Consider the following 17,433-nt stretch of genomic DNA (forward strand, 5'->3'; position numbering starts at 1 on the left):
ACTCGAGTTGCACCACTAATTTCTCCAAGCTCCCTTCTGAATATCCTGGATGGTAAAGCAGCTCTTAGATCAGTCCAAATAGCTCTTGGTTACCTGTTGATGGTGTAAGCTTACAGTAAGCGCTTAATAATAGCTGTTGGTTACCTGCTGATAAGGTAGCTTACAGTGAGCAATCCGAATGAGTTGGGTGGGGGTTTATCTCATTTATGGTGGTGATCTTTTTCTACTTTTCAAGAGACCTGCACGTTGCAATACAGTTTCTGCAACTGAGGCTGGGGCTAAGATGCTCCAACTACTCAATCAATTACGGCTTCTTGTAACACGTTCAAACAATATACCATTTCTAACAGAAAATCCCATTTATAGCAATCAAAATGTCCTCAAACCTTCTATCACTCCTCAACAAATCTTCTCATCACTTTCTTGATTATTAATTACATCCTTTCCCTAACCTAGATCAAGTCACACCCAGCCACCCGATCATCACTCATAAAGCCTTCCTGATGAAACTTAGGACTGGAATTGGCATCTAAGCCTATAATGTTAAGTAGATGTAGAAATGCCACAACCCTGAAATAAAATCTTTGTTACGAGAATGGTTGTAAATAACCAACCTTGAATTTAATTTATTCTGAAATGAAAAAGTTGTGTCAACAGTGCATGGTAATTTGGGAATGAGCATGAAATATTGAGCACAGAGAACCTGAAAAATCTGAGGTAGTCTCAAGACTGTAAAAGAGTTCCAATCTTGTCACCTAATTTGAGTTATACCATTTATCATTTTTGCTTAGATTATAGGTTTCTCTGGTTTTGGTTATTTATAATTTCGAGAGGAACAAACATATATTAAACTCGACAGTACCCATCGGAAATTTTGAAGCTAGATAAAAGTCAGAATGCTTCTTCTCATGATTCTCTCATAATCCTAATCCTAGAAGTGGCAATTGTTGTAACACTGCTACATAGGGCCATGCTTCCTCCTATGAGCATACCATCAACCTGTTGGATAGATAAAAAAGGAGTTGTTATATCTTTTAAGCAAGAGGAGCAGTGTAATTTCAGGAGTTGCCTAGGCTCAAGTCATAAAACAAGAACTCTGAAAGGTTCAGCCATAAATGAAGCTTCAGGTATGCTATTTTTTTTTTTTTTTTTTTTTCAAATTCTTTCAGATGCAAATGCTTATCATCACTTTTGAGTATGGAAAGTCATTTTAATTTTGATAAACCTCTTATATTTCTAGTTTGAAGCTGTAAGTTAATTGAAGCCTTCTTTAGAGGGAATATCGATGGTGTTGCAGGTTGACAAAGATATGAGGGCAACCAACCTTGGAATGCATACATGCTTCCAAATCTGATAAAACAGGGTGTAAATACCTATAGAAATAAAAGTATAGGGGATTGTAAAAATAGATTCTGTATAATTGATTTCACATCAAGGATACCCTCAAAATCCATCTACAAGTAACTGGTCCTGCCATCATGGAAGTGAAATTGGAGTACGAAAATTTCAGTAGCCCGAAGAGTAGAGTGAAGAGTCCCCATGGAGATTAGAGGTCTTGTCCTCTAATTTATGTCATGCAGTATAACAAACTGTATAATCAACATATATAACAGTTCCTAAGGTTAAAAGTGGTGATGTTTTTCTCAAGTTGATCATAATGCCTGGAAAGACGAGGAAAAAGGAAAAGAAAAGACACCGACTCTATCATGGAATGGGTTATCCCAGCTAGGATACAAATATGAATCCAACAGTGTTGTTCCACCCAAGGAAAATCCATGTTAGATATGCTGTAGAAGCAAAAGAGTAATGCTAAAGAACAAAACTTATTTGTCCATCTCAAGTATAATCACATCTAAGAATTTCTTACAGAATTCATACTCGGTTTTTTTAGATGGTAAATAAGATTGCTCAAAGCACTCTGTTATGCTTTTCATGGATTAGTTAATCCTTCATCAGCTTTCCCACATTAAAGGCTGTGCCCAGTTATGCACTATATCTGCTGAATCGCCTGCTTTCTACAAATGGCCCAATTAAGTTGTTAACCATAAGGACCAGATTCAAAATACAAGATCTAGTTATTAAAATAATTTGTAATACTTATACATGCAATTGGATTGAAGGAGGTAACCACTCTTACGTTTTGATTGCTATGATTTTCAAAATCAGATGAAGATTTCCCACATTAAGATATCATGTCCACACTAAGTGCCAGATAGTTCCACTCTATTCTCTTCATTCTTTTTGCTGGCACCATTTGCCTGTGACCCATTAACCTTATGGCCCTTACTCATTCTAGGATGATATCCTAGGCATAGGTGTATAATAAATGCTCATTGCATTTACATTGTCTCAAGGGTCGTCTTGATAGCTCTAGAAATCTCTAATGCCATTTGAAAACACACATGAGCTTCCATATAGTCTTGAACTATTGTTCACTGTCACTATTGCATGTTTCAAATAACCACATTATTCTCTAAGAACACATGAGTTCCTTCAAGAAATATCTTCATTAACTTGGAAAACCAGACATGCCCATGATTCAATTCAGATAATCTTTTCTACACTGCATTCAAATTCCAAAGCTACTGCCAAAATCTGAAGACCACCAAAATAGAAAAGGGAGACCAGTTATATTGTATCTTCTAGCCTTTCTTCCTTTAAAACCGAATTCTAATTATGATAGTATACATACTTATTCCTTTCAACTCATTAGTAAGGCATTTATTACAAATCCTATGAATTTTGCCCTCATCACTATACTGGTAATCGGGTAGAATACTTAAAATCAGGGCAATGTGTATAAACCAAAGGAACTACATTCATCATGTTTGAAATATGCAACAAGGTACCTTCCTCTCAACTTCAGTCCCCAGTAGCTCCCCAAATTCTCGGGCTAAGATCAGCATTCACATAGCAAGGAGAAAAAAGGAATCTTGATTAAAATTTCAACATCAGAAGCTTATAATTGTTGCTAAGAAACTAAGTGATCAATGTTGTTTAAAATTTTGGAGCAACATATCAATACTTACACCTCCAGTTCACAAAGAAAAGGCCATGAAGTTGCACAACATATTCAAACATTCACAAAAGGAAGTTTCTTACATGTCTATGATAATCAAGAAAATACACACCACCGTTCTTTCCTTACTTTTTCATTACTTTTCCAGGAAAAGATACAGCGAGAAATCAGACAAAAAAACCAAACAAACAAGGCAACCGGGAAAAAATCGTACCGAAAGAGAGAAAAAGGTGATCAGGAGATGGTGATAACTTTGGGAGCGGAAGAAGCAGTGTGGGCATTAGGATCGGAATCTTGAGGAAGTGAAGAGCTGGGATTGAGAGGGGCTCGAATGTCGACATTTTGGTCATCGTCCGGGTCGTAATCGGGATTGAGAGAGCGGTCAATGGCTTGGCGACCTTGTTCGAGGCAGGGTTTGCAGGCGATCTCTATTGTGATCCAACCCAGCACAACTCCTGCTATGGCTATCACCGCGCTCGTCAGCCCACCCATCTCTCTTTCTTCTCTCCGTAGCCTGCGATTTGGCCTCAGAGAGTAGAGAAAAACGAAAGGAGAGTGAGGACCTGGTTACGGACGCAAGGGATAAAATGGATCCAAATCACATAAAGGTTTTGAATTTAGGAAAGCGATTATGATGCTTAGGTGTAAGATTTTGAGAATAATGCAACTTTGGTGCCCCAATTTGCCACCATCCAGGCCAAAGGCCCAATTCAAGTGCAGCCCTTGGAATGCCGATGATACCCTTTCAAGGGCCCATCCAAATAACCATTGGGTCGGTTTGGAAACTATTTTTTTAAAATAATTTTTTGTAATAATCAAAACATATAAAGTAGTTTTATGTTCTTAATAACAGAAAATAAGCTGTTTTTAGAAAATATCTTTTAATTGTTTTTAATTTTTTCATTTGTTTTTTTAAGAGATTTTTTAAATATTAATTATACAAATATAAAAAATGATTAAAAATAAAGTAATACATATGAAACTTATTTTAAAATATAAAAAATAGGTTATAAACATTTTAAGCTCCAAATAATCTTTTGTTTTATAAAAACATTAAAGAACATTTTTTAAAAAATGTTCTAAAAAGCCATTTTTCAGAACCATTTTTAAAAACACTTTTCAAATAGAGCCTATAAGATTATTTGGAAAAATAATCTAAAAATTATCTATACAAATTGAGGTACCTCAAATTTGAAAATTTTTTAAAGCGATCTTATAAGATAAATCTATATTTTTTATATAAGAGGTTCTATTTTTATTTTTAATAAAAAAATTGCTATAAATTTTTATTTTTATAAATAGAAAACAAGAAGTAGATCCAAACAAGCACTAAGCTACATACATAATCTCTATTACCGTGGTAAGCCTTTGAGAGAAGATGTGAGGATCTTTTAACATTCGCTTCCATAAAAAGAAATAAAGTAACATCATTGTGTTATATGATCTAAATAAAGTAAGTCAGTTGTATTATTTACTTTTAATTGAACAATATAATAATGAAAAATAAAAATAGATGTATCATTTACAAAGCACGTCATTAAGCCATGAACCATGATTGTCCAATAATTGAAACCAATTTTGATGTGTATGCATGTCGTCAAATATCAAATGCAAACCTTTTCGACACCAAAGTGGAAGAAACCCAAAGAAGTTTAGGAAATTGTCAAAAACATAGAATTAGAAGTTATAGTCGTGTATAACTTAGCCTTGGTTATGACTCACTCACTTTCAAAAGGTCTTGTAAGCTTGTTCACTTTAAAATCCAATGCTAGTTAATTTAGTTTAGATTCTCTAGGATAACTATAGCTCAACTTCTTATAAGTTTATATAAAACACTTGACACTAATCGAAGTTTAAGCTCAACATGTTAACTATGGTACAAACTTCTTATATTGTAGGTGGTTCTATAAAGCACAATCAATGATAGTTTAGTTTAGGTTAAGTTACTTTTACCAATTGGGGGTGGGGGGCATGCATCATTTGTTCCCTCTTCCACCATTGTTGTAATGCACCACTTCTAGAGGTACATTATGTGTTAGTTGTTATTTGTCTAGATGCTTATAATAATCTTGTTGAGCCCCGCTAAAGTGGACGTAAGGACTAAATGGAAAGATAACTACTGAATTCATATAAAAGTAATTTCTCAATAAATAATGATACAATATTGTTTATAACTACATTGTTAAAATGTAAAAGAATGATGTTTATTTTCGAATCACTTTTCACGACCATGAGGTGGGTTTCAAAATAGTGAAACATCATTGCAAAATTCTTATTTCTCCATATTTTTACATTAAATATTTTTAGGAATTTAAATTCTTTCCTTTTTTCTTTAAAAATTTGGACGTATGAAACAAATTCTTACATATCAATGTTGGTGCACAATTAAATTAATAATATTTTATTACTGATAAAATTTTGCTAATTTAAAGCACAAACAAGGAATAAGCTTTGGGCAAAAATGACTCTATTAGGAATGAGAAAGCATTGAGGCTAAATTTAAACTAGTCCAATTTCAACTTTGAAAGATGAGGAGTTGAGTATGTTATCATTGAAGGCTTTTAAAACCCTTACTAAATTCTTCAAGTTCTTCATAAGGAAAATCTTTAGTATCATATGATTCAAACATAAATCTCCAATGAAGACAAGTGCTTTAGACTTGTTTCTTTTTTAAAACAGTTGTTGCAAAACCGTTTTTAAAAATAGTTTTTGAATATTTTCAAGAACAAAATTCTATTTAAAAACTTAAATATGATAATAGTTTTTTTGACTTATTATCTATAAAGTACTATACACTTATGTATAATGTAAAAAAATTTCAAATTATTTTCTTCTTTTCAATTTTTGGTTAGCACATTTTACAAATTATAATTGAGAACGCCTTAAACTTGTTCTAAAAATAACTTGTTTTCAGAATAAATGATGACAAATTAAAAATGCTCATTCCTATTAGCAGTTTATCAAAGGTGTTTTCTAAGTTAAAATATATATATATATATATATATATATATATATATATATATATATATATTTCCTATTCAAATGAACATAAAAAATTAAGAATAGTTACTATTATAAAAATTTTCTACTTAAATAGAAAACATATAAATTTTAACTCACATAAATAAAAATAATAAATTAAGGACTGAAATAAACAAAATAAATAGAGATAAGAAAAACTAGCATGTTTTGGAGAGACACATGTAAACACATTATCCTAAAGCTACTATAGCCTTTGTACATGTAGGTACTAATGATTGGTAGTCGCTCTAATATATAATCACAATATCTCTTTGCAATCTCTTTTTTTTATGAGCATGTTCAAAGAATGATTGAACTATTCATATCTCATTGCCTAAGAAAGGAATAAAATAATTAAATAAACAAGCTTAAGTTTCAGAGGAGTTGTTAGAAAATTTCAATTCACTATAAAAGCTAAAGAAGACTCCCTTTTATAAGTAGACATGGGAAAAGAGATTGTGAACATTACAGGTTATTCCGATTACATCCAAATATTGAAGGTTATCAATTACAAATTAAAAGATGTTGACTTACCAAACTAATATTATAATATCTTTATTCTATTTTTACAAAATAATTAAAGTTTTAAACTTTCTTTTATCAAATTTCCAACATTCCCCTTACAAAGTTTAAAGCTTCATAAATAAAATAAAATAAAAACACATAAATGAAATAAATTGGGCAACTATATACTATGTAATAGTTGTATGTGTCTTCCCAACTTGAACCTACACTTAAGTTCACAATTTCTATTTGAGAATCCATAGTGAACTAATTCTTGAACTAGGTCATTGAGCCAATTTTTCACATTGTCACACAAAAAATAGTAAAATACTAATATAATGTTGAGATAGAACCTTAAAAAGTAATACATGATGTAATAAAGTTATACTTGAGTTTCCATTATTTTATCCATTATTTACATTGATATTTACTTGAACATTCAATCTTACATAATTTGTATTGTACATAACTTCGATGCATTTAAAGTTGTACAAAATATCCAAGTCATGAGTCTCTCACAAGTGAATAAGTTGTTCATACCTAGTTTATGGATGTAAGCAATCCATTCGAGACTATAGTGCACTACCTTCTAATTGGAGGAATAATTTGTTTTGGTAATTACAATGAGTTTCTCATAGTGAGTGTGCTAGTGTGTATGGTTACACATTAGACATGACCTACCATGAATCATAAAATTGGTTATCAAGTAGTCTCGATTCACCAAGCTAATACATTGCATAGACTCTCAACTTTGAGAGAATATTGAATAATGTTAAGGTTTTTAGTAACCTTAACCTACAAGTGACATCTTAAGGTAGTCATATATTCCTTACGGATTGATTTATTATTTATTAAGGCATGTGACAGCAAGTATTTTCAAGATAGGTGGCACGATATCTCATGAGTTTAAGATATTTTGTCCCATTAGGTGATCCGAAGGACATGTGATCATGAAATTCGTGGTCATAGTAATTTCTTAAGTGAAATTCAAAATTTGCTTTTAGAGAGTTAAAGTATGTCAACTAATCACATAATACGAGAATTTAAAACTCATATATTGTATAAGTAATTTTGAGAGGTTGATGACGTTCACCTCATTAAATTACAAACACCAATTCATGAGGAGTTTGCATGAAATCATTAGTAAGTTACAGACCCAAGTATTCTGTCACGATCCAATATCAAAGGATATTGGAGTACAATTGACTATTTGTAGTAGATGTCGGTGAACTTAAAAATTGGATTATGAAGAAGCTACATTTTCCTATGAATCCCAATAAATTCCATTTGAGCTCATATTCTTAGGCGACATATTACTTGGAGGGATATTTGAGTTCTTTATTCACATGCATGAATATATAAGAGCATTTTGGTAAATGTGTAATATTACATAAGAACTTGTAAATGATCTCTCTAACTAGGATAATTAATTAATTAGAGTCTAATAAGACTAATTTATTAGGCTCCAATTAATTAGTTATGATCCAAATGGGTTGGATTAAGTAACTCAAGCCCAAGATGGGTTCAAGTCATTTAGGTTCACATGTATAATCTATATAAACCTCTTTTAAGGTTTAAGGTTTAAGGCTTAGATTTTTATTTATTTATTATTCTATCATCCAAATAGAGAAACCCTAGCCTCAACCCTTTTAAGGGGATTTTACCATCCTTAAGTGCTTAGATTTTAGGAATGAGAGTCATTGTATGGAAGGTCTCTTCGTTTTTTAGATTCGTATCATCTTTTCATCAACTGGAATCGATTTAGGAACATCCAAATTGCAAGTATATTTTTTTAGAACATAGATCTACATTTTTTTCATGTATATGCTTCTTTTGTATGGATTTAGAGACCCCTAAGATAGTTTTATATGCACCCCAATGATTCAAGGCTTGGAATGAAACAATCTAGATATTTCGACATTTAGGACTTAGTTTTAAGCCAGTTAGTTGTATTAAGGGTCATGCGCTAGTATCTTGATTTTTCTAAGTTATTAGGGAATAGCTCAACCGCTCAATTAGGACCTTACGACAACTCTCATTTAGGTGAATCCACCAAAAATACATGTAACTAGTATCTCGTAACATTTTCTACCTAGGACTCACTTAGAGTAAAACCCTTCCTAACCTCATATTTGTAACATTATCACCCTAGGGATAGGAAAAAGACTTTTTTCCTCAAAATCAAGGCTACTTGCAAGTCACAGGTGCAGTTCATATGATCTCCAATCACAAAGGTTAGATCACCTTCGAAAGTGATTCGCTTGTGAGCTTAGCCCATCCCTCTCAAATGAATATGTATCTATCTTACTCGCTAGTCTTGAGACAATCACTCCTAAATAAAATGATTCTTTTTCTCATCTTGCATATTTATATCAATTTGTTATAAGTAAGCATATCTTCCACTTTCATCGCATCATTATAATATTATAATTTTTTGTACATTGAAGAATGACATTAGTAGGACATCATGCATAGAAATTGTCATAAAATATCTAATATCCTTCAATTTCTATGAATACACCAACATTATAAATATGCATTTCTTCCATTATATTTTTAGAGTCAAATGTAATCCTCACATTTAAGATACTTATTACATTAAAATATTTTTTTCTAAAAATTAAAAGTTAATATACGAAATTTGTAGGATATTATGAACTAATGTTCCTAATTTCACCGGAATAACAAGACTACTAAAAACATCAGCTTAAGCAACAAATCTGCACGTCCAAGATAAGGAAAAAAAAATGGCGTATGATAATGATCAAGACCAGAAACCACAATACCATGATATAATTTAAAATTGGCACAAGAGGCATGACAAACCATCCAAGATATTCCTCCCATCCGTACCCATAGTGCAGAATATTGACATTCGTCCATAGTATAATTTTAAATCCCCCTAAAAGTTTGAATTCACCAAATCAAGTTTTTATATATATATATAAAAAATCTCGTTTATTAATTATTTTTTAATTTCATAATAATATATATTAAATAACCCATTTATTATTTATTATTTTAATTAATAATAATATTTTCAATTTTCCTTTTTTCATTAGGTCAAGACATATGAACACTCTTAAAATACTCCCAAACCGTCGTCTTTAATCATAGATTTAAAATTTAATTCAGTAGGTCCAGATTTAGAATAGAATTCAGTTCAGTAGCTATTCGGTATGATAACATTTTCTAGCGCCTATTAATACTCCAAGACATGATTTGACGTGCATTTGGAACCCCGCTCGATGGCTCCATTGGCATATTCGTAGGGAAACGTGATAGACACGGCAAGAATTAGAGCACTCGCTAAAGAATCACGTTTGACAGTGATGGTGAAGCGAATCACATGGCTTATTGCTTTGTTGCCAAACAGATGGAATATCTGATCCTCGACTCCATTTGAAAGCTACTCTTCCTATTCAGCCTCTTTTACATTGCCTTCCAAGAGGGACTCCTCACCACAGTTTCCAATCCAAAGCAGAGGGAAATGATGAAACGTTGCCTCGTGGGGAAGAGAAGCAATGAAGAGCCTAAGTCTGGAGACTGAGATGGGAGATTGTTAGAAAGAAAGTAGCAGGGAATAACTGAAATATAAGAGCAGGAGGCCCACAGACATAATCAAATATCTTTCAATCTCTCAATTCAGTTATCTTAGCTCCTCCCGTCCAAACCTGTCCATGATGTGACTAAGGAAGCATCAGGGGGCATGATAACTAGATTTTTACGTTGATGAGTGGGTCACTCAGCAAGATTTGCCGATGGAGGCATCAGTGTCATTATCCGCGGCGACTGTAGAAATCGTGGAAAAGATATATCTAGATAAACCATGATTTTTCTACTGTTGGAATGCCTAACTAACTATAAAAAAGAAAATAAATAAATGAATAAAAACAAGCAAAGATCAACTTTAGGGCTTCCCCACCCTGAAGGAGATGTTTGCTTTGTTTTCCAGGTGGGAAATCTTTGGTAGTTGGTAGGTGCCAATCACTGATGAAATACCCTTCATGTTGTGTATGTGGCCTCCTTCTCATCACCATCAATAGATATTTTTCCTCTCTTTGACCCACCTATATGATATGTATCTTTAGCTGTCCTGAATTCAGATAAGATAAAAAGGAAGAAACTGCAGCTAAACACAAAGGCACAATATATATAACAATGGAGGCGCAAAAGAAAAAAGTTTCTCGTTTAATTTCTTCTTCTTTACAATATTGGGCATCACTTTATCAAGTGTAAAATTTCATTGATAAGCTCATATGCAGAATTCTCGTATGATGTATGACTGACCTATAACAAATCCCACCAGATGCCTGGGCAAAGAAATCACTTACCTAACGTTATGTGTTTCATAAAAATCAAGATGAGGTTCCATTAATTGATGAAAACACATCCACTGAAGGGGGTCCTATAAGCAGTCTCCCTGCAGAGGAGGAATTCGTGAATGGCTGGGCTCAGCTCCATAAATTATTTTTCTGCATTCATCTTGGTTCATGGCCACATCTACCTCTATGATATTTATCTTTAGCTGTCCAGAATCAGATAATATAAAAGGGAAAAATGTCTAACTGATGGAGAGTTCTTTTTCTAATCTGTTTGCGTAAAAGACCCAAAAGCATGCAGCTACACACAACGGCACAAAATATATATAACAATGGAGGCAAAAATTAAAAAAAGAAAAAGAAAGTTCCCATTTAATTTCTTCCTTCTCTTTACAATGTGAAGCATCACTTTGTCAAGTGTAAAATTTCATTGATAAGCTCATATGCATAATTCTCGTACGATGTATGACTGAGCTATAAAATGTCCAACCAGATGTTGGGAGAAAGAAATTACTCACCTAACTTTATGTGTTTCATAAGAATCAAGATAAGATTGCATTAATGGAAAATATATCCACTGAAGGGGTCCTATAAGCAGTCTCCCCAGAGGAGGAACTCATGAATGGCTGGGCTCAGCTTTGTAAATTATTTTTCTGCATTCATCTTGGTTCATGGCCACACCTACTTCTAAGTTGGTGGTAGATTTAGGTCCACATCTAGTACCAAGTTGGAGGACACCATGTTGTTTTGCAGCATTGACCTATGTCTTTTTTTTTTCTGATACCCTTTCTAGCCTGTCTTGTCCTTGTACCACTTCCAACAAGAAAAATATCAGTCCTCACCAGTGCACTCAATAATGATCAGAATTTTTCACATATAATCAACTAAACTAACTTTTTCATGATTTTTTTCCACTATTTGTAATATCTCTGACTTTAGACAGTCACTTCTCTCTCTACACCAACAAGATCCATAAACCAAAAAAACAAAAAATCAAAGCATTATCTAACATCCTAAGGAGGCCAGAGGAATATGGCTCACATTTATAACCCTTATTGAAGGATATCAAGACAAGCCAAATTGGAAGACATTGTGAACAACGTAACTAAGTAGCAGTGTGATGGATATTACATACTAATAAAACTTTAAAACTAAATTCAATGGATGACTTGGCCATGGCATTTTCCAGGATTATTTTGATAGAGGACTAGACGGATGTCAAGAAAGAAAACTGACAATCAACTCTCAAACCAGTTTCCAATATAAAGTATAAAAACAAAAAGGCAACAAAAACAAAAACATAAAAAGAAAAAAGAAAAAAGAGAGAAAAAATTGGCTACAAGGACAATGCACTAGAAAGGAGAAACACCTCTTGAGTAGAGGGCATTGCAGGAAATGGGTAATGACAAAAGAACAGTGTGAAACTATAATAAACAATTTACAAGTAGGAAAATGCTTTCTTAGTAGGAAGAAAAATAGCTGGAATAACATACGGTAGATAGAAAATCTTCCAATAGTTCTGCATACCTATGCCATGAGGTTTCCAATATGGTGCCCTAAATAGGTCTATACCAATGTTCAATTGCACAAGATGAATGAACAAAGCAGGTAAATGGGATCTCATAAGCAACTGAACTAAAGCAAAAACAGAATAGTTCATGCAATCCTATCACATTTTTGATAGATCAATAAGTTGGAAATTATGTCTTAAATTCTGATCATTAGCATGTTAAACAAGCTGCAGATGCAATCATGCAACTGTATTTTAAATTTACATCAGCATCCATCTGCAGAAGCAATTCAACATTACGAAGCAGCTTCTGCTCAATATTGCCCAAATTTTGGTTTGAACATCACTGCATTACTACCACAACAAACAGGATTTCATCCAAGAATGAAAGGAAAACAGCAAAATGTTTGAATAAGGTGGTATTATTGAACATAGCATACATTGAGCAATCAGGGAAGAAACTAAGTAAATACCAAAAAGTTAAACAACTTGACATTTGATACATCCCAACTGTAAGAGCTTGTTCAACATGGTCATTAAAACTCCACAGTTTTTACTGTTTATATGGTTACAGTTTATTCAAAAACACACAAAACATCAGAAGAAAGCTGAAGAGCTAGGCAAACAGAACCTGAGAGCTGGAGGGTGTCAAGTCAGCGAAGGCTTCTGGAGCATCCACCACATGCCATCGAACACCAAAGCTCCAGTTTTTCTCACAATTACCCTTTTGATTCAGCCTCCAGATATGACCCACAGCAACATGAAGGTTCCGACCAACAACATAGATCTTGCAATCACAGGCATTCACAGAAAAAGGCTTGCAAATCTGCTCTGGTAAAGCAGGGCCTTCTACTGTTTCCCAATTATCTGATTCCATGTCATAAACCTTAAGTTTCATCCTTTCATGCTCTGAAACAACAAACAAGTGTCCATAAACCACTACACTAGAGCCAGTCCAGCCTTCTCTCAGGCCAGCAGCCATATTCTCCCAATTATTAGTTCTTGGGTCATAAACTTGACCCCTGGGAGAGACAAAGAAAGGCCACAACCAGCCTTCAGTGACAAGAAGCTTTCCATTGAGAACTGCTGCATCATAAGAGGCCATGTTTGTTCCCATGCTGGCAATGGGGCTCCAAATCCCTTTAACAGGATCTAAAACCTCAGCCAAGTCAAGCTCAAAGAGATCCGAACTATTTCCACCCGCCGCATAAATCATACCATCAATCACCCCAGTAGCAAAAAATGACCTAGCAGTAATCATCTGGCTCATAACAGTCCAACGGTTTTTCTGCATTTCATACTTCAATACCAAGTCAAGTGGGCAATCTACATCAGATACCATACCCCCACAAACAAACAAAGCACCCTCATGGGGGATGGAAACACACCTGAATCCATGGGGGCAAACTTTATCCTTGCAAGGCATTGCTGGAATGGTGTGCCAAGAGAAGTGATTAAGGTCAAGAACCTGCCACTGAATCTTTCCAGTACATTTGTGAAATGCAAAGACAAAGAGCCAAGGGTCTTGGAAGCCTAGTTCCTTTCTTCGGGTAAAGAACCGCTCCTTATTACCAAGCAGTAGATGCCAACGCTTGCAGACAGCTCTGCAAGCTGCGTGGCTCTGGACCGGGAGGCGCAGGAGACAGTTGAGGGCAATATCATCAGGAAGGCCTGGAATGAGAGGCTCTCCCCTGAGAGATAACTCTAATTCCAATGAAGGATTTAACAAATTTGATTGGATTACAGCTAACCTAAATTTTGGGGATAATGTCATTTGGGAATCCCCTAGCTTATGTACTGGGGCCTGTTGCGATGAAATTCTAACCCTTTGCATTTTCCTTGTCGGACTTAAGATTAAAACTCTCCAAAACACTAAGAAAGCCGCCTGTCTAATATATAATTTTCAGTCTATGACGCGCAAACACCAATCAAAAGAGCCAATCACAAGCCGCAAGGGCCTACCTCTTCAAATTTCTTCCTTATTAACTCATTCCAGGTCCTTGTGCAAAGGAAGAAATCCCAAGTTCGAAATTAAACTACAACACCTTTGCACCACAAAAACTAAAAACCCACAAGACCCCAGTCCATAAATCAACATACAGATGAGTTTTGCTATGCTCTGTACAGCTAGACGTTTCCACATAAAAAGACTCTACCCATTAATTATCAGGACAAAACCCACAAAGTAGACACAATAACACAGAGAGAAGAAACTTAATAACAAAGGAACTCAACACATGAACTTACAAACATGAAATCCCAGAAAATTTTTTCTTGAAAAGACAGTGACTGATGAGATTTGGAGGCCTGATTTTTGCAGAGAAGGAAGGAAGCCCTTGAAACTGAAGACTCTTCTTCCCTATAAAAGGAATCATTATCTTCTTGTGTACAGCCTCCAAGTTGAATGTGGGCAGTCGACATACAATGGGGGATCCAATCCACGCGCCCGTGATGCGCGTCAACAACAATGGCAGGTGAAGTTATGGTGGGCTTCGTGTTCGTGGAGTGTTGGTTTCGAATCCAGCGAAGAACGGCACGCACTTATCGCGTGACAGCGAGAGTGCCCCAATTTGGGGTACACTGCATTTCCATTCCCGTGGAGTAAAAAGGCGAAGATATAGGACAACATTAAAGACATGTAACGTCAAAATTTAAAATCAAACTTTAAAAGTTTTGTTTAAAAAAATAAAAATAAAAAAAGAAAGAAGGGGGAAAAGTGTGTTTTAAAACTTTGTAAATTCAAATTTAATCCAAGTGTTTCAAAATAATTAAGATTTTATATAGTTTTTATCAAAGTCTCTATTACTATATTTGGCTTGATATTGCATGACTTTTGAATTGCTTTGTAAGGATTCTCATTTTATAATTTTTTTTTTCTTTTTCCCTTACTCTTCGTTTTTTTTGCCGAGGTCATCCTATAGAGGTATTCAAATTGGATCAACAATCATTTTTTTTATGTTTTATCACAAACCTAATTGATTATTTCCAATTACGTAAATCAATGGTTCAAACAACACTTAAAGCTAGGACTTTCCCATTTTTATAAAAACTTTTGTACTAAAAATAATGGTATCTTTGATTATAACCCATTTGAAAAAAAAAAAGAAAAGGTAGTGGTTATTATTTTCTTTTGGATATGTGCAATTGTTATTTTATGATTCAAAAAATGAAAGAGTTATTGGATTAGGATGATTTTTACATGTGGAGGAATTACTAAGGTTATGTATGGCTCCAAAATTTTTTTTGAAGGAAAATGTAAAGGGAATTTCAAAAGATAAAAAAATAAAAATAAAAGAAAGCAAAAGTAAGTTTAATATTAATAATTATTTTTACATGATTTTTTAAAATCATTTTGGTTATTTTTTTTTCTTATTTTGCTCTTTCATATAAAAAATAAATAATTTAAAAAAATCCTAAGATCCTATTTTGTTTAGACTGATTTTTACCTTTTAGAAATATCCTAAAATTCTAATATATTTCTTTACTTTAAATTTTACAACACATATTTTATTTTTAAAAAACAATTTTTGGAAATAAAAAATGAAAACCACAAAATTTTTACCAAACCAAACACAACATAAGTTTCCAACCAATTTTAGTTTTATTTATTTATTTTTTTCTATTTTTCATGAAAAACTAAATGTAAGAAAACTATCTTTTTAATTAATATTTTTCCCCTTTTCTTAATACTTTCTTGAAGCCAAACATAGCCTAAATCATGAGAAATTACATATTTATAAAATTTAAAGATCTTGACATTGCCATATTGATGATGGTTAAATCTGTTTTATTTTATTTTATTTTTATTTTTTTAACACTATTGGCGTTGCTAGTTTTTTTTAATTAATTTTTTGTGTAAGATTAATATATCAAATTACAAGAGACTTAAGCTTTTTGTATATAGCAATGAAAACTACTAATTATTGGGGTCCCACCTTTAATGGTAGGATTTTGAATATATATATATATAGAGTATTTAAAAGAAAAAAAAAATTAAACATGGTGCTTGAAAAATTATTTTTATATTTACTAGACTTTGTGAAAAGCCAAATAGGAAGTATGTTTTGAAGAGACAATTTTAGTTAAAATACTAAATTTGAAAATTTCTTTTAAAGAAACAATTTTTATTTTTAAAATTTACATTGAAATGGTTTTTTCAAAATAAAATTTTAGAGTGATATAACAATACTGAATAACCATTGATTTAAAAATACTTTTCAACAGGCTATAAAAGAAGCGGTATAAATATTAAAAATCCCCTTAATGGCCACCAACTTTGGTTTTGGGCTAAGAGATTATGATCCGTGAATAAAAGGTGTAACATACATTTATTAAATACCAACATTTACTTTTCATTAAAAACAATAATAAAATTTATGATGAATTTAGAACAATATACAAAATCGGATCAACATAACAAACATGGCAACAATTTTTTATTTTTTTTCGGGGAGCGTCATAGCTAAATCAACATCACATACATCGCTAGAATTTCATTCTAAGCACAGTATATCCTCTCTCTCACTTTCTCTCTATCTCTCTCATTTTTGTTTTTGTTTTTTATTTTTTGAGTTTTATGGAAGTGTTAGAGCTAGTATCTTGGTCTAAGTTATGTTAAACAAAACAAATTTTTGAACGGGGATGTGACTATCCTTGTCCTTGTTTACTCGTATTAATGGAATTTATGTTAAAATTTTGCCATCTTTGGGATTCTCTCATGTATTCTCATATTGGATTGATGGTCCTTGGCATCCATTTGAGGTAAACTATTAGCTATCCTGTAATAAAGCGTAGTTACTTACCTCTATGAAGAATCCATGTACCATTTTTATATTGCTTTTTACTTTGAAATTTGTATATTTGATCCTAATGATAATGCATGGTAAAATGCTATGACAACCAACATTTCATCAAATCTTCTCAACTTGTAGTAAATGTTGGTTAAATCTCTTTATGAACCCTCAAATTGTTTCTTTAGATCTCTTCCTTAATTTTATTGAATAGGATTACTACTCTTACCTCTGGTCGAATTGAGCATCTATATTGTAATACGAACT

General features: G+C 33.0%; 2 protein-coding genes across 5 annotated transcripts; both read right to left on the bottom strand.

Moving 5' to 3' along the window:
- Positions 1-748: 748 nt before the first annotated feature.
- On the bottom strand, positions 749-3,640 carry LOC100243015 (uncharacterized). 2 transcript variants are annotated; one of them, XM_059740141.1, is made up of 3 exons: positions 3,234-3,640; positions 2,850-2,893; positions 749-999 (listed from the first exon to the last, which is right to left on the bottom strand). In XM_059740141.1, the coding sequence occupies exons 1-3, from the start codon at positions 3,367-3,369 to the stop codon at positions 907-909; spliced, it is 273 nt and encodes a 90-aa protein (XP_059596124.1). In that variant the 5' UTR covers positions 3,370-3,640; the 3' UTR covers positions 749-906. The 2 variants fall into 2 exon arrangements, with proteins under 2 accessions (XP_059596124.1, XP_059596125.1); XM_059740142.1 differs by lacking the exon at positions 749-999 and adding an exon at positions 2,489-2,595 and having other exon boundaries at positions 3,234-3,637.
- A 5,993-nt stretch (positions 3,641-9,633) lies between these two features.
- LOC100265306 (F-box/kelch-repeat protein At1g30090-like) lies at positions 9,634-14,969 on the bottom strand. 3 transcript variants are annotated; one of them, XM_019222741.2, is made up of 3 exons: positions 13,008-14,961; positions 10,470-10,614; positions 10,163-10,336 (listed from the first exon to the last, which is right to left on the bottom strand). In XM_019222741.2, the coding sequence occupies exons 1-3, from the start codon at positions 14,208-14,210 to the stop codon at positions 10,290-10,292; spliced, it is 1,395 nt and encodes a 464-aa protein (XP_019078286.1). In that variant the 5' UTR covers positions 14,211-14,961; the 3' UTR covers positions 10,163-10,289. The 3 variants fall into 3 exon arrangements, with proteins under 3 accessions (XP_059596091.1, XP_019078287.1, XP_019078286.1); XM_059740108.1 differs by having other exon boundaries at positions 9,634-10,614; positions 13,008-14,969; XM_019222742.2 differs by lacking the exons at positions 10,163-10,336; positions 10,470-10,614 and adding an exon at positions 9,634-10,090 and having other exon boundaries at positions 13,008-14,960.
- Positions 14,970-17,433: the final 2,464 nt, after the last annotated feature.

The sequence above is a fragment of the Vitis vinifera genome, chromosome 10 (assembly GCF_030704535.1).
Source record: "Vitis vinifera cultivar Pinot Noir 40024 chromosome 10, ASM3070453v1".
NCBI lineage: Eukaryota > Viridiplantae > Streptophyta > Magnoliopsida > Vitales > Vitaceae > Vitis > Vitis vinifera.

Excerpts from the sequence above, each read along its gene's own strand:
- LOC100243015 (XM_059740141.1), bottom strand. The coding sequence starts at position 3,369 with ATGACCAAAATGTCGACATTCGAGCCCCTCTCAATCCCAGCTCTTCAC. Across the intron at positions 2,894-3,233 it reads TCACCTTTTTCTCTCTTTCG|CCCGAGAATTTGGGGAGCTA; the intron begins GTACGATTTTTT and ends TGCTGATCTTAG. Across the intron at positions 1,000-2,849 it reads GGACTGAAGTTGAGAGGAAG|GTTGATGGTATGCTCATAGG; the intron begins GTACCTTGTTGC and ends TCTATCCAACAG.
- LOC100265306 (XM_059740108.1), bottom strand. The coding sequence starts at position 14,210 with ATGCAAAGGGTTAGAATTTCATCGCAACAGGCCCCAGTACATAAGCTA. Across the intron at positions 10,615-13,007 it reads TGACACCCTCCAGCTCTCAG|GTGGGTCAAAGAGAGGAAAA; the intron begins GTTCTGTTTGCC and ends CATATCATATAG.